This window comes from Chiloscyllium plagiosum, chromosome 17 (assembly GCF_004010195.1).
Source record: "Chiloscyllium plagiosum isolate BGI_BamShark_2017 chromosome 17, ASM401019v2, whole genome shotgun sequence".
In the NCBI taxonomy this organism is placed as follows: Eukaryota; Metazoa; Chordata; class Chondrichthyes; order Orectolobiformes; family Hemiscylliidae; genus Chiloscyllium; species Chiloscyllium plagiosum.
Window position 1 is genome coordinate 60,863,839 of NC_057726.1, and position 25,011 is coordinate 60,888,849.

Sequence of the window (25,011 nt, forward strand, 5' to 3'; positions counted from 1 at the left end):
AGCATGCAACAGGATGGAGTGAAAAGGCCCAACTCAGAATGGCAAAAGGCCATTTTTAAACTATGATGCAGAGCTGCTGGTCTTATACTGGGGTGGATAAAGCCAGAAGTCATATGACAATAGGTCTTAGTCCAACAGGTTTATTTGAAATCTCAAACTTTCGGAGTGTAGCACCTTCGTCAGGTGAACTGAGAGAAGCACACAGGCACAAAATTTATAGGTAGAGAGATCAAATGATCGTACAATGGTATGAGCGGAGTGTCAAATAATAAGTCTCTACACATGATCAAAAGTGTCACAGTGTGAGTAAAGTGTGAACAGCTGAATAACAAGCAAAGGGTTACTTATTGTCTGATGAAATGAGGCAGAGAGGTCATTACAAAAAAATTAAAATTAAGGTGCTGAAGATAAACCAAATGACTGGAATAACAAGTATAAGAGTTGCATGCTGAGAGTCTAACCAAAGTAGAAAGTAATGCCAAACCATACAAACTAATTAAGATAGAGAGATCATAACAATTTATGAAGGTGATGGTGTCAAAACAGGACAGTAAGGAAGATTTTACAGATACAGAACAGTGTAGTGGGGTCACACGTAGCATGACATGCACCCACGGTCACAGTTAAGACAGTCTTCATGGGTACAGAACTTGGCTATCAGTTTCTGCTTGGCGATTCTGCATTCTTATGCATCTCAAAGGCCGCTTACCTGAAGATCATAGCAGTGCTTGACAGTTGAAGTGTTCCCTGACTGAAAGGGAATATTCCTAACTGGCGATTGTTGCATGGTGTCCATGCATTCATTGTCATAAGGTCTGCATGGTCTCACTGAAATATCATGCTTTGGGGAATCCTTGCCTGCAGCATATGAGACAACATTGGCCGAGTCGCATGAGTATCTGCTGTGTACGTGTTGGGTGGTGTTCTCACACATGATGGTAGTATTCAAGTCGATGATCTGATGTGTCTTGCAAGTTTGTGTGGTGTTGTGGTCGATGTTGTCCTGAAGGTTGAGTAGTTTGCTGCGAATGATGGTCTGCTTAAGGTTGGGCGGTTGTTTGAAGGTGAGAAGTGGAGGCATAGGGATAATCTTGGTGAGATGCTCATCGTCATTGATGACATGATGAAGGCTGTGAAGAACATGGCGTAGTTTCTCCACTCCGGGGAAGCACTGGAAAATGAATGGTACTCCATTAATCCTTGCCTTCTGAGGAGTACATTGCAGTTTTTTGTTGTGGCATGTCAGAAATGGTGATCAATAAGTTGAGCATCGTATCCCATTCTTTTAGGCTGCTAATGATGTGCCAACCTATTTAGCTTATTCTGTTGTTTAGTTCTATGTATAGCACCCATTCTAACCATTTTGATCCTCACTTGTCATGATATCAAGCCATTCTGTTCAAACGTACAAAATTATTAAAGGCTTGACAGAGTAGATGCAAGAAGGATATTTTGCCTGGCTGGGATCATGACCCAGGGGTCACAGTCTCAGAATCAGGGGCAGGTCATTTATGACTGAGGTGAGGAATTTCTTGGTGAATTCCTTGTCCCAGAGGGCTGTGGAGACTCAGCCATTGAGTATAATCAAGACTAAGATCAAAATATTTCTACATCATTGAAAACATTGAGTATGGGGATTTTGCTGAAAAATCATGTTGCATTAGGCCTCATAGAACGGGGCCTAAAGGGCTGAAAGGCCTACTTCTATTTCTTACGTTTCTGGTTGACTTTGAGCATTGCAATTTTAATTTGATTATTTCTCATCCACTCTCAATAGTTACCTTTTTATAGGTTACTCTCCAGGGGTGTTACATCATTTGTAAATCATGTTAAGATGACTTTTATCTCTGGCTATTTTCCAACAAACATGCAAAATGTTTTGTAAAGCCATTTTGGCATAAAGGCTTTCTTGCTAAATCTTTCTTACATCACACTGCAAATTTTTGCTATCAATTCTGTGTTACGATCGAGCCCTCCACAATCACCTGATGAAGGAGCGTCGCTCCGAAAGCTAGTGTGCTTCCAATTAAACCTGTTGGACTATAACCAGGTGTTGTGATTTTTAACTTTGTACACCTCAGTCCAACACCGGCATCTCCAAATCATTGCTAAATCATGTTTAGCTGAAGGATTCCTTGAGTTGTCATACTAGTAAGTAACTTCATAAGTAACATTTCTATTATTTACTTTCTCTTTGCCTTTTGAGATGAGACAGTATTTCCCTTCCTCTGACTCTTCCTTATTTAAAAGAGCTACCATTAATGCCCATTAAACCTGTTCTGTTGTCTACCTTTTTACACAGTGGTCAAGACTGTGGTTACATTGTAATTTATCAATATCACTTCCTTCAAACTCCTTTGGTTTTTAACAATACAGTCTTACCATATGACAAAATGTTTATCTCATGACTTAATTAGTATTATTATAAACTTGGAATCAGTTCACCAATGCAGCCATACTATTGATACTGAGCAACACATACCGGGGAGAGTTGAAATCCATTATATACCAAAAGGCTCATTATTGCAAGAGTGAAGATTAAGTGGCACGCACGCTTCTTTTGCTTACATGCTGATTGTGGGCCAGTAGCCCAGAATGCCCCAAAGAGCTTGCAATTGCATGGATCCTCCAGTGACATGTTACTGGCATCTGGTGACAGGTGAGAAAATCAAATTATTGTTCATGCTTGTACATCATTATTCTAGGTGAGTGGTAAGTAGCTAACATATGAATGAACACGAAAAACTTCTTCTTTTCAGCCTGCTCTACCATTAAACAAGATCATGGCTGATCTGATTTTAATCTTAACTCTATATTCCTGTATTCTCCTGATATAATTTCATTTTCTTGGTAATCAAGAGCCTATCTATTTCTTCCATAAAAATATTTGAAGACCTTGCATCCATTGCCTTTTAGGGATGGGAATTCTAAACACTGATTGGTCTGAGAGAAAAAATAACTCCTCACCTGTTTTAAACGAACAGCCCCTTAGTTTAAAACTGTAATCCCTTGTTCTAGACTCTCCCACAAGTGAAAACCCTTTCCAACATTCATCTTGTCAAGTCCCCTCAAGGTCGTGTTTATTTCAATTAAGTTGTCTCTTGACTCTTCTAAACCCTAGTAGATACAGTTTCCAGCCTGTCAAGCCTTCCTTGATTACTTGCTGTATCACCATGCTAACCTCCTTTACTTCATGCACCAATCCACCCAGATCTCTCTGCCTCTAAGAGCTCTGCAACCTACCTCCATTTAGATGATATGCTTTTTAAAAAAATTTTCTACCAAAATGGACAACTTCACACTTTGACATTTTACTCCATTTGCCAGATCTTTGCTCACTCACTTAACCTACCTATATCCTTTGTAGGCTTGTTATATCCTCTTCACAATTCACTCTCTGGTCTTATTTGTGACATCAGCAAATTTAGCTGCTATTCCTTCAACCAGATCATTGATATAAACTGTAAAGAGTTGAGATCTGTGGGATCGTGTTCAAATAATAACCAAATCAGTGAGTGGCAAAAATAGCCTCCTTTATTCAGCAACCGCAAGTAGCGCGAGTACAAGGTGGTAATAAAATCCCGAAAACAGTGGTTACAATAGCCTATTACACACAGTCCTTACATATAATTAAAATTCCATTACTATGGTGTTACCTTTTATCTATAGTACACACAGGATGTAGGGGCTCTGCCCTGGGAGGCAGGAGATGGGTTAAAATGTGCTAAATTCTGGCAGCTACTTCTGGTGGGATTAAGAGTGTCCCTCCAGTCTGCCTTCATAATTAAGAAGTGTTATTCCTTTTGTCTTTTAAGTTAGTTAATGTTAGTAAAATAAAAATTAGGCCTACATGCTCTAAATAAGTTAGAAATTGTACCTGTGCTTAATGAAAGTAAAGGATATTAAATTGATTACCACAGCTGGGTTGTGAGATTTGTTTACTATTTGGCTGTGTAAGGTTCATTCATGCTATTTTATGGAAACGCTGTTTTGTCAGTTATTTTCTTGAAGGGATAACTGCCCAGTTAAAAGGTATTCAACAAGTACATACTGATTGAAGAAGCTGTTTGATGTTCTGTAATCTATTCAGGGCCAAGAGATGGTTGGTCAGGTCTGATTAATATTATAATGTTTTGTTGCGACCTAATGGGGATGGTGTGGGTTGCGATATTGACGTCTCTTCAGAAGTAACAAGGGCTGATAAGGTGTGAAAATGCAGTCATGGGTTTGAAAGGGTTGTTTTAAGTTTGGTCTATTTTATGATAGTGAATTTTACTACAGAGCCACAATTTTACAAATGAATGAAAACTGTTATTAGTAGGGAGTTGTGAATGAAATAGGAATGCAGTGTTCACTTGAGTGGGTTAGTAAAGGAGTTATCAATGAATAAGCATAAACTGGGTTAGTCAAGGGTCCTAGAATACAATGTCTCTCAGATCCCAGCACTGACCGTTGTGATGTGCCACTCATGACATCCTGCAAGATTGAAATTGACCTATTTATTACTACTCTGATTCATGTTAAGCAACCAATCTTTTTTGTTGTGGTTCTGTTCACCGAGCTGGGAATTTGTGTTGCAGACGTTTCGTCCCCTGTCTAGGTGACATCCTCAGTGCTTGGGATCCTCCTGTGAAGCGCTTCTGTGATGTTTCCTCCGGCATTTATAGTGGTTTGTCTCTGCTGCTTCCGGTTGTCAGTTCCAGCTGTCCACTGCAGTGGCTGGTATATTGGGTCCAGGTCGATCTGCAGCGGACAGCTGGAACTGACAACCGGAAGCGGCAGATACAAATCACTACAAATGCTGGAGGAAACATCACAGAAGTGCTTCACAGGAGTCTCCCAAGCACTGAGGATGTCACCTAGACAGGGGATGAAACATCTGCAACACAAATTCCCAGCTCGGCGAACAGAACCACAACAACGAGCACCCGAGCTACAAATCTTCTCCCAAACTTTGAATCTTCTTTTTGCCACTGTTACATCCAAAGCCATGAGCTTTTATCCAGTAACCTTAGATGTGGCATCTTATCAAATACCTTCTTGAAATATCAGTACAATATATCTACTGCTACCCCTTTATCCACAGCACAGGTTACATTTTCAAAGAACTCTAATAAATTAGTTAAGTGTGATTTCCTTTGACAAGACCATGTTGGTTCTGTCTGACTTTCCTTGAACCTATCCAAGTATCCTGTTATAACATCTTTAATAATTTTAACAGATTTTAAGTGAACTGGCCTGTAGTTTTCTGTTATTTGCTCCCTCTCTTTTTGAATTCAGAAGTTATATTAACTATTCTAATCAAAAGGATCATTCCCCAAAAGTTAAAACCAGTGCATCAACATCTTCCTGGTAAGACCCTAGGATGAAATCCATTAGCACCCAGTGACTTATCAACTTATAGTTCAACAACTTTCTCCATAATACTAATTGTAATTTTCTTGAGTTCCTCTCTCCCTTTCAATTCTTGATTTACAACCATTTCCGAGGTGTTATTTGTATCGTCTCTAGTGAAGACTGATACAAAGCTAGCTTGTAGCTAATGGCTGTTGAGAAATTGTGCTTGAAATGCTCTAGCTTGTGGGAAGAGATACTTGCTGACTTGATCTGGGAACTGAGATGCAGCTGTTCAGATTAACTAAACCAGTGTTCCAAAGAAATCCTTAATCTGGGATGTAACAGCCTTGGGATGTGCAACCACAGGAGAAAAAGCTGCATGAAAATACTTGTGGAGTTAAAGCCATCTGCATTGAAATGGGAGATCTTTTATAATTGTTTCCAGATAAATCATTATCCATTAAATCCTTTTGATCTCAGTTCAATGCAAAATAACTTGTAATAATTGTTTACTATGTTAATCAAATTTTGCAATATTAATTTTGGTTTTAAGACCTTTTAACAGAAATTTCAAATCTGGGTAAATTATACACGTGATGGGTAGTTGTGCCCCTACGTTTGAGTGAAGAGACCTGGGTTCAAGTCCCACTATTTCAAAGGTGCGTCATAACATCTCTGAACAGCTGAAAATATCTGAAATGTGTCCAGTATAATATTTAATTTCCTTTGTAGCTACTGTCTTTTAGTATCTGATGCCTGTTGGCGAGATTGCAGAGTTGTCAACATACATGACTGTGTGTCAAAGTCATAGAATTGTACATCATGGAAACAGACCCTTTGGTCCAATTCGTCCATGCTGACCAGATATCCTAACCTAATCTAGTACCATTTGCCAGCACTTGGCCGATGTCCTTCTAAACCCTTCTTATTCATATACCCAGCCAGTTACCTTTTAACTGTAATTGTACCAGCCTTCACCATTTCCTCTGGCAGCTCATTCCAGACACGCACCACCCTCTATGTGAAAAAGTTGCCCCTTAGGTCCCTTTTTAAACTTTCCCCTCTCACTCCAGGGCATAGGTTTAGACTCCCCCACCCCTACAGGGAAAAGACCTTGTCTGTTTATCCTATCCATGCCCCTTGTGATTTTATAAACCTCCTCAGGTCACCCCTCAGCCTCCGATGCTTCAGGGAAAACAGCCCCAGCCTATTCAGCCTCTCCTTGTAGTTCAAATCCTCCAACCTTGGCAACATCCTTGTAAATCTTTTCTGAACCATTTCAAGTTTCACGACATCCTTCTGATAGGTAGGAGACCAGAATTGCCCATGGTTTTCCAAAAATGGCCTAACCAATGTCCTGAACAGCTGCAGCATGACTTCCCAACTCCTGCACTCAATGCTGTGACCAATAAAGGAAAGCATATCAACTGCCATGTTCACCATCCTATCTATCTGTGACTCCACTTTCAAGGAGCTATAACACTGCACTTTAAGGTCTCTTTGTTCAGCAACACTCCCCAAGAACATACCATTAAATGTATAAATGCTGCTCTGATTTGTCTTTCCCAAATGCAGCACCTCTCATTTATCAAAATTAAACGCCCATCTGAGGTAACCTTCGTTGTCCAATACACCTCAATTTTGGTGTCAATTGCAAACTTACTAACCATACCTCCCATGTTCGCATCCAAATCGATCCTTATGGCACACTACTCACAGGCCTCCAGTCTGAAAAGCACCCTCCTCCACCACCCTCTGTCTTCTGCCTTCGAGTAGGTTCTGTATCCAAATGGCTAGTTCTCCACGTATTCTGAGATCTAACATTATTAACCAGTCTACCACGAGGAACCTTGTCGAACGCCTTATGGAAGTCTGTATAGATCACATCCACCGCTCTTCCCTCATAAATCCTTTTCGTTATTTCAAAAACCTCAATCAAGTTCATGAGACATAATTTCCCATACACAAAGCCATATTGACTAGCCCTAATCATTATTTGGCTTACCAAATACATGTAAATCCTGTCCCTCAGAATTCCCTCCAACAATTCGCCCACCACTCACGTCGAGCTCACTGATCTATAGTTCCCTGGCTTTTTCTTATCACCTTTCTTAAATAGTGGCACCATGTTAGCCAACGTCCAGTATTCTGACACCTCACCTGTGACTATCGATGATATAAATATCTCAGCAAAGGGCCCAGCAATCACTTCCCTAGCTTCCCATAAAGTTCTAGGGTACACCTGATCAGGTCCTGGGGATTTATCCACTTTTATGCTTTTTAAGATCTCCATCACCTCCACTTCTGGAATAGGGACATTTTTCAAGATGTCACCAGCTATTTCCCCACATGCTTGTATCTTCCATGTCCTCCTCCACAGTAAACACTGATGCAAAATATTTGTTTAATTTCTCTCCCATCTCCTGTGGTTCCACACACAAGCTGCCTTGCTGATCTTTGAGAGACCCTATCTCTCCCTAGTTACCCTTTTGTCCTTAATATATTTATAAAATCCCTTTGGATTCTCCTTAACCCTATTTGCCAAAGCTATCTCATGCCCTCTTTTGCCCTCCTGATTTCCCTTGCATGTACTCCTGCCTTTATACTCATCTCAGGATTCACTTGATCTCTTGTCTATACCTGACATTTGCTTCCTTTCTCTTAACCAAAACCTCAATTTCTCTAGTCATCCCGCATTCCCTACACCTACCAGCCTTGCCTTTCACTGTAACAGGAGTATACTGTCTCTGGACACTCATCTCATTTTTGAAGGCTTCCCATTTTCCAGCTGTCTTTATCTGCAAACATCTGCCCCCAATCAACTTTTCAAACTTCTTACCTAATGCTGTCAAAATTGGCCTTCCTCCAATTTAGAACTTTAACTTTTCGATTTGGTCTATCCTTTTCCATCACTATTTTAAAACTAGTAGATTTATGGTCTCTGGCCCCAAAGTGCTCCCCCACTGACACCGCAGTCACCTGCCCTGCTTTATTTCTCAAAAGTAGGTCAAGTTTTGCACCTTCTCTAATAGGTATATCCACATACCAAATCAGAAAATTTTCTGGTATGCACTTAAATTCGTCTCTATCTAAACTCTTAAAGCTATGGCAGTCCCAGTCTATGTTTGGAAAGTTAAAATCCTGTGAGCTTGTTCAAAAGTCTTGGATGTTTTAGTTTGCAGCAACAAGTCCACTGTTGTAATGAGATTCATATGGTGCAGGTACCTATTCATGGACTATTTAACAGACTACTTGGTTTAGATATTGGACACAGTATGACTGGTTTTCTGAAACTAGTTGCTGTGGGAATTTGCCCATTTCAAAAGTGTTCTGCTGTCTCTCTTAGAATATACTTGTTTGAGTGCGTGGTGGTTAATGAATGGAACATGAAGGGCTGCTTGAATATTCTTTGCTGAGCTGCTGGTTTTGAGAAATGTATTTGTTGCTCACCTTAGTTTAATGCTAACAGTTCTGTGGATATAAATACTCCATCTTTCTGGTTTTCCTATTGCCACATACAGAAACATTTAAAACATTGTGTATGCTTTGCTAAAGACGTCAGGATCTAGCAGTTCCTTTGGGGATGGATGTAGACTAAACTGGTGTATTGTAACCGAGGCATTTTCGAGAATGAATCCTTAATGATGTGAATTAGTGGTGCTATTCTTTCATCAGGGCACGACAAATAATTAATTATCATCTAAATCTTTTGTTCAGACATCAAGCATTGTAGCATTTCTGTTTGCATAAGATCACAGGACATTGGCACTACAATCCAACCAAATAACTACCAAATTCTAGTTGGCTGTGAAATTAATGATCCATACCAGCTGCTAGCTTGGTTAATCTGTGCAGTGTTAGAAATGGTGTTCATCTGACTTGGACACAGTAGAGCTGTGTTGGACTGTGCATCAGTCCCGTTTGATTCAAGTGTTAATTTTAACAGGATCAGATTTTTGGGTAGGTGCAAAACAAAATGAAAAAGGCAAATGGAATATTAGCTTTTAACAAAGAAGCATGTAAATTTGCTGCTAATCAAAGTTTCCAGTTTAAACCACGGCTGGAGTATTAGTTCTGAGCACTGCACTTTAGGAAGGGTAAATCCATTTTGGAGTGTGTGACACAGATTCACCGAATGTAACCAGGACTCTCTGACTATTGCATTAATAGAAACGTGGATGGTTTAGAAATGTTTTGACTGAGCTTTTCAACGATTTTGAAAGTACTTGATAATTAACTTCAGCAAATGACTGATCACTCATAATCTCATTGAATGATACAACGTGCTCCAAAGGTTGGATGGCCTACTATGTTACTTTTGAGGATTGTGGTACATATTTTCACAATGATAAACTGGAACATGCCTGACTTTTTGCTACTTTTCAGAGATTAAGTTGAAAGTTTTTAAGTTCTGTGCACTCACTACTTTATCTTTATTGGCGCTATTAGTGGCAACTTTGGGCAAATTTAAGTTTAATGATCACTAAGCTATTAAACAACAAATTCATCTGGAAGTGACAATCATGATTTTAGTTCAATATAGAAGTAGTTTTGTGTTAATTTTGAATTGTGTGCTCTGTGGCTTTTTCGGTCCTTTTTAAATAAATGAAGCCCTCTGAGCAGCATAACTTGCTTGACTTGTAACATGGCTGGGTCAGAGCATTCTGTTGAACCACATGGCAGCCTGGTACACAGCACAGTGGCATCTTTCTTCATAGGTTTATGCAATGGTGTGTGGCAGCAGAGCTTGAGAAACCGAACTGAGGAATGTGACAACATCACTCATTTACACTCTCAACCAGCTTTAGAACCAAAGTATGCACTTATCAATTTTTCTTTGTGCTAAGATGTCAGCAAATCTGTTAAGCATCCTACCTTGTTTGAGTTCATCCAGTGCTCTTGTTAAAATTCATTTTAAACCTGTATTTTAATTTTGCAGCCTGTTAAAAAGAAGAAAATAAAGCGGGAAATCAAAATATTAGAGAACCTCCGTGGAGGGCCTAACATCATCAAGCTGCTAGATGTTGTAAAGGACCCTGTGGTGAGTAACTGCTGTGGCTTGATCCAGATGTTGATTTCAGCCTGAAACCTAATTGAAAGGTTGCATGCTTAGTTTGGTCAGCTTGGCTCAGTTGGTGCAACTTACAATTCCCTAACTCATTGAAATTTTAAGCCCCATGTCCACACACAAAGTCATAGAATCACAAAGATGTAGAGCATGGAAACAGACCCTTCGGACCAACCTGTCCATGCCGACCAGATATCCCAACCCAATCTAGTCTGAGCAACATATTCAAAGTTATCCCCAGTGCAGTACAGACACAACGTTGTATTGTCCTTTGGGAAACGAAGACCCTGTTTTAGTTTGGATTAACACAAAAGATCTCATGATAATAATTAAAGAAGGTTGTACCTTTGCTCGCTGAGCTGGTAGGTTTGTTTTCGGACGTTTCGTCACCATGCTAGGTAACATTATTAGTGAGCCTCTGGTGAAGCGCTGTCCAATGTACTGTTTGTTATAGTCCTTGCATGGTATTTTGTAAATGACATTTGTTTCGCTGGTTGTTGGTATCCTTAGAAACGAAGAAGGACATCACTTTGACTGGGACATCACATCCATCCTAAGACAGGCTAAACACAGACGTGAATGGGATTTCCTAGAGGCCTGGCATGCAAACCAGAACTCTATCAATAAACACATCGATTTGGACTCCATTTACCAACCTCTGAGAAAAAGAACAGCAAATGATATCACTCACCTTCACAGACCAAGACACAGAAATAGAAAGCAGGACAGAACACCAGCACTTCACTGGAGGCTCACTGATTATGTTACTTAGCATGGTGACAAAACATCTGTAAACAAACCTGCCAGCTCAGTGAGCTAACTTACAACCTAAACCTCAACCTGAGCTACAAATCTTCTCAAAAATCACAATTAAAGCAGAGATTGGCTTTGTTCTCATATTCTCCTTCAGTTTACATCATCAAAAGCAGATTGGCTATTCATTTAATTGCTGTTTGTGGGATCTTAATGAGTGTAAAATGTAGGCTTGCATAAAGATATTTCGTGAAGTGATTCACTTTGACAGGGTAAGGCAGCATGACTTAATGTCTTTGATTTGAAAACTCCACTGATCCAACCCTACCTGCACCCATATTTTTCTGACCCAGCCCCATATCTATTACTGACTGCTCCAGGGGCCAATTTTTCTACCACTTCTTTTCTAATTTGTGTTTTGGGAATAAGAATTTTGCTGCATGTTGTTTGTGGCCTATTCAAATTTTTTGGTTAGTGTTGAACAGAGGGTAGCTGGTTCAATATGGAGTGGGAATGCACATTGCTGCTGACACACTACTCCCTGGGCATTTTTAATACAACTCTCACATGGTGTTGTATAGCATTTGCAGTAATTGCAAAACTGGTCTGCTGCATTAGCTGACAAGCAGTATTTGACTGAGGAATATAGGAGTGGGATATGATTTTTCAGAAAGCTGAACTCTCTTAAAGAGATTAGGCTTGAAAAACACAACTTGCATATATGGAATGAATTAGGCACACTATGCACAGGCAATACTTATCTTTTTTTCACTCCTGCCCCATTTGCTGTCTTCATTCATACTGTTGTTTCATCTTTAAAACAAAAACAATGAACTGACTAAGTTTCTGTGACCCAAATCAAAGCACCTAATGACCACATCTTGGCAATCACATAGTTCACCTACATAAACCATTGTAGTGAGGTTTGATCATGAATTATGTTTCATTGATTACAGAACCAAACTGTCAACACTGTGTCTAGTATACTTTCATGACCCAAGATTTTTATCTTCTGAACTTTTCATTCTATTCCAGAGTATTACTAAACCAGAATTTCTGTGTACAGAATTATTCCAGGTCATTCTTAGCCACAGGTTGGGCATCTGAAGAGTTACTATATTAAACAAAATCCGTTCATCAATACAGGAGAAAGGAAGAGTTAACCTGAGCTGTGCTAGTTAAAGCAAAGTGCTGTACTGCAAGTGTTGGAGATCATAACTAAAACTGAGAATGCTGGAGGAACTAAGTAGTTCTGGCAGCATCTGGAGGGAGAGAAATACTTGAATCCAACATGACTCCTCTTTGAGTAAACAAGGATCATATTGGGCTTGAGATGTTAACTCTCCACAGATACTACCAGTCTTGAGTTTCTCCAGCACTGTTTTTATTTATCTTGGGTGGCTACTGTTGTCATCTAGCAGTAAATTTGAGAACAGTATTGTGTTGTCAGGAGCTTGGGTGAAGGATTGCTGCACCACCTCTTCACTGAGATGGTACTTACATAATCCATCAAAAAACTCATCGTGCCGATGCCTTGTCAAGTATACAACATTGTGCAATCAAAAATTAATGTGATGTCTACTGTGGAAATGCATTTTCAACCACTGTGTCTTGCAATAGTTCATCTTGGCACAGATGCAATGTGTATTGTTGGCTGAAACATTTCTTGTTGATTATTTGTGGTAGAGTTTCCTAAAGAGTTTCTGTCATGTTGCCTTTGTGCTGTACCTCGTGTAATGATCCTGTTTTTTTCCACAGTCAAGGACTCCAGCTCTTGTTTTCGAGCACATTGATAACACTGACTTCAAGGTGAGCTTGTAGGTGCATTTGCATCTTATCTATTTCATTAAGATTACTGTTTAGTCCAGTAACAAACTGACAATGTTTTTACTCACTTATGCTAAATTTCCTTCCCCCTCCCTACCCAATATCACATCCCCCATCTTCTCTCTTTGTCTAGCAACTGTATCAGATTTTGACAGATTATGACATACGGTTCTACATGTATGAAATATTAAAGGTGAGTTGAAAGCTAACTGATTATATAAACTGAGTAGTAATAGTGTTAGTATATTTATGTTTTGGTAACCTTTGGGGTTATCTCCACCATGTCAGTGCCCTGTCCACCATCAGTAATTGATGTGGGTCCTAAACTTCTTCCAATATCGATGTTTACTTCACTTGGTATCCAATGAGTGATTGACATTAAATTGATGGGAGGCCACTCACTTCAGGATCAAGCAATTTATGCTTCATCTGGTGGTCTGGATGAATGGGTCTTATGAGACTGCTGTATAGAGAGCTAGCATGGACTCTGTGCTGAATTGATGCTTTCTGTGCTGAAATGACTTATAATCCATTAAATGACATCAAATGACTCTTCACTGCCCTCTGCTGTCATGATTTGGAGGTGCCAGTGTTGGACTGGGGTGTGCAAAGTTTAAAAATCTCTCAACACTAGGTTAGGGTCCAGCAGGTTTATTTGGAAGCACAAATAAACATGTTGGACAATAACCTGGTGTTGTGATTTTTTAATTCTGCTGTCATCGTATGCTGGTGCTTTAGTGGTTATTTTCTGACTATTGAAAGCGCGTATGCTGGTCTCCACACTGGACAAAATGTTAAATCTATCATTTCATTCTTGTAAGCAATGCTGACTTAAAAGCAAGGATAAACTGGAAGAGGTCAATTCTGATTTTTTTGGGGGATTTAATCTTAAAGCCTTTTTGTCTAAGACTGAAGGGAATATGAATACATTTAAAAAGAAAGGTACAATGATTAAGTTGTAGGATTTCCCAGAATGAGCCATCCATGCAGAATGTCCTCATCTACATTAATATGATAATTTGGAAGCTAGTTTCTTCAGGAAGGAGGATGTTCTGATATTAACCATTCCAAGTTGCTGTGTTTCAAAGTACTGGAGGTTATTTTAAGGCATGAAGGATGTTTCTCACTTTGACTTGATAGCAGAGTAAGTGGGACAAAAGCTGTGGAATGAAATTGGGAAATTGTGCAAAAATAATAACAAGTTTAAAACTCTTCTCCCCACAGGCCTTGGATTACTGCCATAGTATGGGCATTATGCATAGGGACGTGAAACCACATAATGTGATGATCGACCATGCACAGAGGAAGGTATGGGCTGACTGCAGGTTTGACTGTTTTATGGTGGGGGCGTGTCATCGTGAGCAGCAAAATGTGTGCGAACATTTGGTGTTAACTGAAATGTGTTCTATGACTCACTTTCTCCACAGTGTTGTAGCATCAGGCTGCTACTTCAAGGTTACATTGAGCTTCTGATGAGATGTTGTCAATTAAATTGAAATTTAAGTGAGTTTACAGATATCTACTGTTTCCAGTTTTCTGGTAAACAAAGAGGGCTGCTGCAGCAGGTGAGCTGATCAGATGGCTGACAAATGGAGTCTGTAGCAAGTTATGTAACCCGGTTACTAGTCATTTAAGATCAGTTTCCCAGCTCCCCTCTTTGAGTAGTTTTGTTTAGATTATTTGCTTTCTACTGAAGGGCATGTTTAATCAAAGAGATGAAAAGTATTTTCTCTTTGGAACTTGTTGCTGAACCATACCAGTGAATTGGTAGATCTGCTCATTCTAATCTCCACCTTGTGAAACTGAAGTAAGAGATCAATTTTCTTGGCTTTCATTTTCTGCTTTCTCCTTGATTCAGAGTTCCACTGTGTCCCATATATATCAATATCATTTTAAAGCACGTTTAGTTCTATCTAATTGACATTTCAGATTGATAACCGTATTCTCATGAAGAATACTTGTGGGAAACGATTTTGGAGAAGATTTGTAGTTCAGTTTGTGGATCCGGTTGTAAGTTTGCAAACTGAGCTGATAAATTTGCTCACAAATGTTGCATCACCAAGCGAGGTAACATCATCAGTGAGCCTCCAATAAAGCGCTGGTGTTCTGTCCCGCTTGCTATTTGTGTGTCTTGGTCTGTTGTGGTGTTTGACATCACTTCCAGTTCTTTTTCTGACAGGTTGGTAAATGGGGTACAAATCGATATATTTGTTAATGGAGTTCTGGTTGAATGCCAGGCCTCTAGGAATTCCCGTGTATGTCTCTCTTTAGCCCGTCCCAGGATGGCCCTAGTGGAACTCGTGTCCCTCTTCATCTGTGTATGGCTACTAGTGATAGTTGGACAAGTCTTTTGGTGGCTAGTTTGTGCTCATGTCTCCTAATGGCTAGCTTCCTGCCGGTTTGTCCAATGTCATGTTTATTGCAGTCTTTGCAGGGTATTTTGTATATGACGTCTGCTCTGCTGGTTGTTGGTTTTCTTTTTGGATTAGATTAGATTACTTAGGGTGGAAACAGGCCCTTCAGCCCAACAAGTCCACACCGACCCTCCGAAGAGCAACCCACCCAGACCCATTCCCCTACACCTAACACTACGGGCAATTTAGCACGGCAATTTAGCATGGCCAATTCACCTAACCTGCACATCTTTAGACTGTGGGAGGAAACCGGAGCACCCGGAGAAGTCTGGGTCTTTTAAATTCATCAGGAGCTGTTTCAGTGTGTTGGTAGGTTTTGTGGGCTGCCATAATGCCTAGGGTCCTAGTAGTCTGGTTGTCATCTCCCAGACGTCTTTGTTTGGCGGGGTGTCTAGAGTCTCTGGGGGTGTTGTGTTGTCTTGTTTAGGTATATTGTGTAAGAATTGAAAGACTATGCTTATCGGGTATCTGTTGTTCCTGAATACGTTGTACAGGTGTTCTTGCTGTGCTTCTCCTAGTCCCTAGGTGCTGTAGTGTTTTGTCTTGTTTAAATAATGTCCTGATGCAGCTTCGTTTGTGGGTGTTGGTATGATTGCTCCTGTAGTTGAGTATCTTGTCAGTGTGTGTGACTTTCCTGTAAATGCTGGTCTGTAGCTCTCCATTGGCTTTGTGTTCTACTGTGACGTCTAGGAAGGGGAGTCTGTTGTTGGTCTCCTCTTGTTGACCTTTATAGTTTTAAGGACGTTGTTTGTGTTTGTGGGTTTTTTCTAGTTTGTTGCGATCATGATGACCAAGGTGTCATCCTCATAGTGGACCCAAAGCTTGGACTGGGTCTTGGGAAGGAAAGGCTGTTCGTTCTAACCTCTGCATAACTGCTTCTGCCTGATATTGGTGATCTCATTGGTGTCCTGTTGATTTGTTTGTAAATCTTGTAGTAGAAGGTGAAGAGGGTTATGAGGCACAGATCTACTAGTTTGAAGATACTGTCCTTGCTGATGGAGTTAGTGCTGTCAGGTGTTTGTGTTGTTGGTTCATCCAGCAGCGAGGCCAATGTTTCTTTTGGCTCGGGTAATGTTTATCGATGTGAATAGGGCCATCGTGTCGAAGGAAATCATGACTACCTCGTCCTCTACCTTGGTGTCTTTGATGTTAAGGAATTCCTGCATAGTGGCTTGAGTCTTCTACGTGTTTCAGTTTGCATTGCAGTTCCTTTGCTAATCTGTATGATGGTGTATTGGGAAGTGAGACTTTGGGACTGAGGGGGGGGCCCTTATTTATGTACCTTTGCTAATCCAAAGAAATGGGATGTGTTGGATACTTTAGGTTTCATTCTTTTGGAGGTCTGTCTTGTTAATTTCACCTGTCTTATGAAGTCTCCTCAGGGGATGCTGTAATATGGTTTTCTAGCTGTGGAGTTGGGTCCATCGCCACCTGTTGGTTGGTGTTGGTATCTGCGAGTAGTGTGTTTGCTTTTTCAATGTACCAGCAGCAAACATTACATTGGACAGACGGGCAGGAAACTAGCCACCAGGATACATAAGCACCAACTAGCCTCAAAAGACATGACCAACTATCACTAGTACCCATACATACAGATGAAGGAAAACATCAGTTCGACTGGGACAATACATCCATCCTGAGACAGGAGAAACAAAGACATGCATGGGCATTTAACTCTATTAACAAACATCAATTTGGACCCCATTTCCCAACCCTTCAAAAAGAACCAGACGTGATATCACCCACCACAACAGACCAAGACACACAAATAGCAAGCGGGACAGATGTTACCTAGCATGGTGACGAAACATCTGAGAACAAATCTACCAGCTCAGCTAGCAAATCTACAATCTGAGTTGTGGGAGAAGTGGACTGTTAAAATTTGAGCAATAAAATTGCATGTAGTATCGATTTACCAGCTAATATCTGATTACTAATTTTCTCTACAGCTTCGGTTGATTGACTGGGGACTGGCTGAGTTTTACCATCCTGAACAGGAGTACAATGTTAGAGTAGCCTCCAGGTACTTCAAAGGTCCTGAGCTGCTAGTTGACTACCAGGTACAATCAAGATACAGGATTTATCCTGTTTTACACTCCGCGGGCATTAGAATATCTTATTGAGGGAGAAGTGTATGGAAGTAGTGTACGATTTCTGTACTGAGGTTCTCTACGTTTGTCTCCTTTTTAATGTCATCCTTGCTGTCAGTGAAAAAAGAACATGAAATAGAAGCTCTGTTGGGTAAAGCCCTTCAAGGCTGTTCCACTGTTTAGTGCATGGCTGATCTTCTGTCTCCCTTTCTGGCATGCTCCCTTTATACCTTGATCAAAAATATCTCTCTCAGCCTTGCTCAACCATGTACATTTACAATCTACTGAGGCTGAGAATTTGAAAGACTTTTTCTTCTAATTGAAGAAACTTCTCATTTCAATCTTGAATCATTAATCCCTTATCCTGGGTCTAACCCTGTATTCTCGATTCTTCAGCCAACCCCTCTATCAGAATCTTGTAGGTTTCAAGGAGATCACCTTTCATTCTTCAAAACCTCAAATCTACATCCCATTTACTCTACCTCTCCTTTTTAAACAACCTTCTCAACACAGTGGCCATTCTAGTGAACCTTGGCTGTACCACCTCCAAAATAAGTACGCTTTCCCTTAACATATGCACTTTCTCTTAAATGGCTCAAAGTAGTCCAGATGTGGTCTCAAAAGTCCAGTGCAGTAGTACATATTAGAAATAGGAGCAGGAGTAGACTATTCGGCCCCTTTGAACCTGCCCCACTATATTCTGTAAGATCATAGCTGTTTTGTTCCAGGCCTCGACCCTCTTTCATACCAGCTGCTCATAGCCCTTAATTTCTCTATTTGAAATATCTATCTACCTGTACCTCCTCTTTAAATACTTTCATTTATTAGCCTCTATAATTCTCTGGGTTAGAGCATTCCATATATTCTCTACTGAGACAAAGTCATTTGCATGTCTATCTTAAATGAATGTTCCCTAATTCTGTAGCTTTTTTAAAATTGTGCACTCCATTCCAGTGGCAGTGACCTCCATGCTGTTGACCACCTTGATTGCTTGTGGTGTTTGCAGGTGGAAATTATGTTCCTTGTACAATTGCACCCAAGTTTCTGAACACTAATGGTTTAAAGTTTCAAGGCCTTTTAATTAAAAAAAAAAACTTCTGTTCTAATTTTATCAGCAAAGTGGTTAAACTCTTCCCCACATTATGCTCCTTTTGTAAAGAATTATTCACTCATGCCCTTTGCTGGTAAGGCTATCCGTAAATGTCCCAGACAGCAGTTAAGAGTTAACCAAACTGCAGTGGGTATAGGATTCGATCTGTACAGAACCTGTTCGTCAGACCAGGTGAGGATGGCAGAAGGGACATTAGTGAATCAGATGTGTATCATTGGTTACGTTTTCTTCATTCGTTATTTTTGAAACTGAATTCAAATACCCTCTGCTTCCATGGTAGGATTCAAACCCATGTTCCAAGAGCATTAACCTGTGGTTCTGGATTACATGTTCAGTAACATTATCTCTGTGCCATTGCAATTGTCTTGTCCACTCAACCTGTCTATATTTCTTTGGAGCTCCTCTATATCCTTCTCACCATTTATATTCGCATTCAACTTTGTTGCCAACAACCTTGAATGCATTACTCATGGTGTTTTCATCCAAACCACTGAATGTTAATTATAAATGCTGAGATAACAACATTGTTTCTTGAAGCACTGCACTAGTTCTTGAAAGTCTTGTTTAACTTGACTGACTGCTTCCTGTCTGTTAACTCATTCTCCATCCATAGTAATATATTGCCCCAATCTCTCTGAGCTCTTAAATTTCATATTAATCTTTCTGTGGCACCTTATTGAATACCTATTTGAAATTCAAGTATGTTCTCTCTTCTAACATATTTGTTACATGCTCAGAAAATTTTACTATATTGTCCAACTCTATGTTGACTTTGTCTGATGACACTGATTTTCTAAATGTATTGTTTGGGCTTCCTTAAGAATATATTCCAGCAGTGGGCGGCATGATGGCACAGTGGTTAGCACTGCTGCCTCACAGCGCCAGAGACCCGGGTTCAATTCCCGCCTCAGGCGACTGACTGTGTGGAGTTTGCACATTCTCCTCGTGTCTGCGTGGGTTTCCTCCGGGTGCTCCGGTTTCCTCCCACAGTCCAAAGATGTGCAGGGTCAGGTGAATTGGCCATACTGAATTGCCCGTAGTGTTAGGTAAGGGGTAAATGTAGGGGTATGGGTGGGTTTCGCTTCGGCGGGTCGGTGTGGACTTGTTGGGCCGAAGGGCCTGTTTCCACACTGTAATCTAATCTAATCTAATCAGTCCCTTAACTTCTCCTGAGATATAATCATGTACTTCAACTGGATAATATCTTTCCATTTTGATCCTTCCCATCTCAAATACAGGAACTAGAGCAAGACATGTTTATATGGGGCATATGTATTTTTTAAATAGGGCAGATATAATGCTGTCGTTTAAAACAGATATCTGCCTTGTGATTTAATATAACTGTTTGGATGCAGATTTTTTGATACCTAAGTCTGAGACTCACCAGTCCCTTTGCACCCTTTCCTTTTACAGATGTATGATTATAGCTTGGATATGTGGAGTTTGGGCTGTATGTTGGCCAGCATGATATTCCGCAAGGAACCTTTCTTCCATGGACATGATAATTATGATCAGGTAAAGTTTTGGACATCTAACAGTAATAGCTGTAAGAAGATGAAGGCTGAAAATCAGCTGACACTTAAAACAATAAATTAGAGCTGTTATCTTGGATATCTTGCAGAGTAGAGCAAGCATCTAGTTGCAATGAGTCAATACAATTGCATCAAGAATTTCTTCAGAAGTCAGTAAAGGATCAGGCTTGAAAGGCCTATTCGTTGTTTTGAAGTTATACCAACAGTTGTAGTAATTTCATTTGATTACCTTCCAAACTCTAATACAGGGTTGAAAACTCTTTCTTTGTATCGGTATTATCTTTTGAACAAAATTCAGTTTTATAACCTGAATACCACCTTCCATGTCCTTCACCCACCCGCACACCTACAGGCGGCCCTGTTATGACATAGGCTGCTTTTAGCACAACCAACTCATTTTCACTTACTTATGGTCCCCATTATCAGTTTTTTTTCTCTCTTGAGCATACTATCACTCCTTTGCCTTGCTGACTGTCTCTTGCTCACTCACTCTTAGCTCCATCTTCCTCATCCGCTGTTCCTTTTCTCACCCCACCACCACATTTCCTAACCACTATCAGTTCAGAAGGGTCACTGGGCTTATAACATTAACTCTGCTTTCTCTCCACAGATCCTGCCAGACTTGTTAGAGTATCTCCAGTTTTTGCTTTTGTTTCAGATTTCCAGCTTCCACAGTTCTTTGTTTTATTTCAATTTAAATTCAATTATTTTTTAAAATGAACAACCCATGTATCTTATCGCAGGCAATTTAAAAGTTGAAGACTGGTTTCATAAACCTTCCATCAGACCTGATACTTCACTGACTTCTGAAGAAAAGTAATTGCTTGTTATTTTGTTAGTTGTTTAGTCCTCTGAGAATTCACGGTTAGGGAAAACTATGTGAGTCTTTAGCTTTTCTGTTTCCCTTTCTAGCAATGCATTTCTGCATCTGGACAGATTAAGTGTGATGGAAGGTAGTTTTTTTTTTCTGGACTTGACAATATTTGTTTTTCATTAAATATGTGGAAGCTCTTGCAAACTTGGAGCTGAGTGCCGAACTGGCACATTTGCTGTCCATGACTGAGGCTGTGAAGGCAAACAGACCATTTACCACATCTGCATGCTTACTTTCAACAACTGGTGTACAAGGGTACCCAGGTCTCCTTTTCCCAGTCTACCGTCACTTCAAGTAGCAATGTGCCTGCCTGTTTTTGCTTCCAAAGTGGACAATCTCATTTATCAAAATTTATTCTTCCTCCTCCATGCATTTATCTACCTATTCAACTTGTCCAAATTATACTGTTGCCCTTCTTACAGCTCACCCTTCCACCCAGTTTTGTGTTTGCACGCTTGAGGATATTATATTTGGTTCCTTAATCTAAAAGTTCAAGTAAACCACGTCCACTGGCACCGCCTTATCAACTTGTTACATCCTTTAAAAATTCCAATGTACTTGTCAAGCATGATTTCCCTATTGACTGTGATCTGATTTCCAAGTTCTATGCTATTAAATCTTTTGATTTGGACTCCACTGTTTTCCCCAATTCTTCTGCCTCTGCTCCCAGGAAGAGCAATTCAACTCCAGGACATCCCAAATGGCCTTCTATTTCAAGGACCGCAGTTTTCACTCCCACGTGGTCAACAATGCCCTCGCAAAAGATGTAAAACCCGTGCCCACACCTCCTTCCCCCCCCCCCCCCCCCCGCCCACCTCTCTCCAAGGCCCCAAAGGATCCTTCTACATCTGCACCTAAACACATCATCTACAGCGTTCATTGTTCTTGATGTGGGGGAGACAGGATGCTAACTTGCAGAATGTTTCAGGGAACATCTCTGGGACACACTCACCAAGCATCTCCACTGACCTGTGGCCAACCACTTCAATTCCCTCTCCCATTCCAAGGACATGCAAGTCCTGGGCGGCCTTCCACTGCCAAATCTGAGCTACCCGATTCCTGGACAAAGAATGCCTCATTTTCCGCCTTGGGACCCTCCAACCACATGGCATCAATGTCCAACTTCACCAACTCCCTCATCTCCCCACCACCACCTCCTCCCAGATCCAACCCTCCAATTCAGCAACGACCTCTTGAACTGTCTTACCTGTCCATCTTTCTGCCCACTTATCCACTCCACCCTCCCCTCCGACCTATTGCCATCACCCCCGCTCTGCATTTACCTATCGCCTTCCCATCTACCAGCCCAACCCTTACCTTCCTATTTATCTATGCGCCCCCCCCCCCCCCCCCCCCCCCCATTCCTGATTAAGGGCTTATGCCCGAAATGTTGATTCTCCTACTCCTCAGGTTGCTACCTGACCTGCTTTGCTTTTCCAATGCCACACTTCTCAACTCATATGAAAACATCTAAATATTAAATTCTAAAACTGTTCAAGGGGTTTGTCTCTCTTTCACTTTAGGGCTCTATGTTACGAATGTTAGTATTATTGAATGTTGTGTTATGAGATTAATTCCAAGTTGACTACTTTAAATACTTGCAAATCCTGACAATTGCAGTTTAAAAATATTGAAGCATTGGGTGAGCTATGGTGTTGCAGACAAAGGAGTTCTCTTTTATGTGGGAGACTGTTGTACACCTGTGCTCAAATATGCCCTGAAGAAGAAGAATAGAAGGGAGAAACCTGGAAGTCTTGGTTAGAATGTGGATTAGATTAGATTAGATTCCCTACAGTATGGAAATAGACCCTTCAGCCCAACAAATTCTCACCCACCCTCTGAAGAGTAATCCATCCAGACCATTCCCCTATTTACTAATGCACTTAACACTATGGGGCAATTTAGCATGGCCAATTCACCTGACCTGCACATCTTTGGACTGTGGGAAGAAAGCAGAGCACCCGGAGGAACCCACGCAGACACTGGGAGAATGTGCAAACTCTACACAGACAGTTGCCCAGGGTGGGATCTAACCGGGTCCCTGGCGCTGAGGCAGCAATGCTAACCACTGAGCCACGGTGCCACCCTGTGTTAATATTTAGGCTCAATTGTAGCATTCTTGGTTGCTTCCTCAACATTGACGGATGTAAAACTACTATCTTCTCTTTAGCTCCAAAGGAGTGTTTTTGGATCACAGTTAGTTTTGCCAGGCAATTCCTGACTTTGAAGGTGTTGTATGATCTAGCTAAGGTTAGATTACATTCGTTTAGATTCCCTCCAGTGTGGAAACAGGCCCTTCGGTCCAACCAGTCCACACCAACCCTCCAAAGAGTAACCCACCCAGACCCATTTCTCTCTGACTAATGCACTTAACACTATGGGCAATTTAGCATGGCCAATTCATCTGACCTGCTCAGTTTTGGACTGAGAGGAAACCGGAGCACCCGGAAGAAATCCACGCAGACACTGAGAATGTGCAAACTCCACACTGACAGTCACCCAAGGCTGGAATCGAACCTGGGACCCTGGTGCTGAGGCAGCAGTGCTAACCACTGAGCCAAAGGTTAATAGTTTATAGAACATACGTAAAACAGCACAGTACAAGCCCTTCAGCCCTCAATGTTGCACCAACCTGTGGAATCAGTCTGAAACCCATCTTACCTAGTGTTCAATTTTCATCCATAATGTTTCGTTCTCAAAATTGATTACTGACTAACCTGATTCTCAGATTTCTGTATTAAGAAAATCAATTTGAACCAATGGCAGCTGTGTACAGCTTTGGTAATGAAGTTCTCTTTTAGTAAAAATTTATTGGTTCTGGTTATTTTCTCAAACCACTGACTACCTAGAGATACTGAGGAGTGCTATATAATTATCTTGCCATTGAAGTAAATATTGTCAGCTGTGCTACATGGTTCCAAGTGACCCTGTTTGAAAGCTGGTAAATGATAGATCACATTGGTCTGATCATCATTACATGCATCAGTATATTAAATCAATTCCATGTTTATCTTCCAGCTTGTTCGTATTGCCAAGGTTTTAGGAACTGATGAATTGTTTGACTACCTCAAGAAATATCACATTGAACTGGATCCTCGATTTAATGATACTTTGGGCCAGTGAGTAGTAGAATTAAAATTAATCATTAAAAATATTTGTTAACCTGAAGTACTTGTTCCCTGTGACCTGATATTTAAGTGCACATCTTTTGCAAGGGGAAGACAGAAGTACTGAAAAGTTCATTTCAGAAAAATCTGTATTATCAAGCGAGTTAGGGCTTCAAATGTTTAGACATGATTCCTAAATTTGAATTAAATTTTGGGCAAATAGTGACTTAGAGAAATCGGGAGCCATCAGTCTGAGTTCTGTAAACTCTCATGGAGTGGAGAGTTAAGAAAGATGATCCTTAAGATAGCACAGCACACTTTTGTCCACTGGAACGAATTCCTTCTTAATAAATGATTACTGTTCAGATCTGGTAAGGGTGCAGGAAAAACCTACATTTAATTTAAGTCAACTTGATGTATTCTGTTCATTTAATGAAGAATAGTGCATTTTATAAATTCACTATATGGTCAAAACATGATACATTGTCACTTAGTAATGCAGAGCTTGAAAATGCTATAGCAGGAGATGCTGTTGAAGCTTTGTCTTGTGTTCACCGGAGCAAATGCAAGAAATTTGATACTTTAGAACGTAGGTTTGATATCCAGACGTTTCATTACCTGGCTAGGTAACATCGTCAGTGGCGACCTCCAAGTGAAGCAAAGCTGTTGTCTCCTGCTTTCTATTTATATCTTTCTCCTGTATGGGGTTCCTGGGGTTTGTGGTGATGTCATTTCCTGTTCGTTTTCGGAGGGGTTGATAGATGGCATCTAGATCTGTGTGTTTGTTTATGGTGTTGTAGTTGGAGTGCCAGGCCTCTAGGAATTCTCTGGCATGTCTTTGCTTAGCCTGTCCCAGGATAAATGTGTTGTCCCAGTCGAAATGGTGGTTTTTTTCATC

The 25,011-nt window shown here is 40.6% G+C and overlaps 1 protein-coding gene and 1 long non-coding RNA gene across 3 annotated transcripts in view; one reads left to right on the forward strand and one right to left on the reverse strand.

Moving 5' to 3' along the window:
- csnk2a2b (casein kinase 2, alpha prime polypeptide b) overlaps positions 1-25,011 on the forward strand; it is a 71,005-nt gene that overhangs the window by 38,426 nt on the left and 7,568 nt on the right. Inside the window, exons 3-9 of one of the 2 annotated variants that reach the window (XM_043707287.1) lie at positions 10,277-10,378; positions 12,917-12,967; positions 13,119-13,178; positions 14,210-14,293; positions 17,349-17,459; positions 20,014-20,115; positions 24,025-24,125. In XM_043707287.1, the coding sequence (XP_043563222.1) occupies positions 10,277-10,378; positions 12,917-12,967; positions 13,119-13,178; positions 14,210-14,293; positions 17,349-17,459; positions 20,014-20,115; positions 24,025-24,125 (611 nt within the window). The remainder of the gene's footprint in view (positions 1-10,276; positions 10,379-12,916; positions 12,968-13,118; positions 13,179-14,209; positions 14,294-17,348; positions 17,460-20,013; positions 20,116-24,024; positions 24,126-25,011) is intronic. The other variant, XM_043707288.1, reaches the window with a different exon arrangement.
- LOC122558559 lies at positions 1,133-10,790 on the reverse strand. The gene is made up of 5 exons (XR_006314181.1): positions 10,751-10,790; positions 10,213-10,277; positions 3,353-3,478; positions 2,569-2,649; positions 1,133-1,171 (listed from the first exon to the last, which is right to left on the reverse strand). It is a non-coding gene; the product is annotated as an uncharacterized LOC122558559 (long non-coding RNA).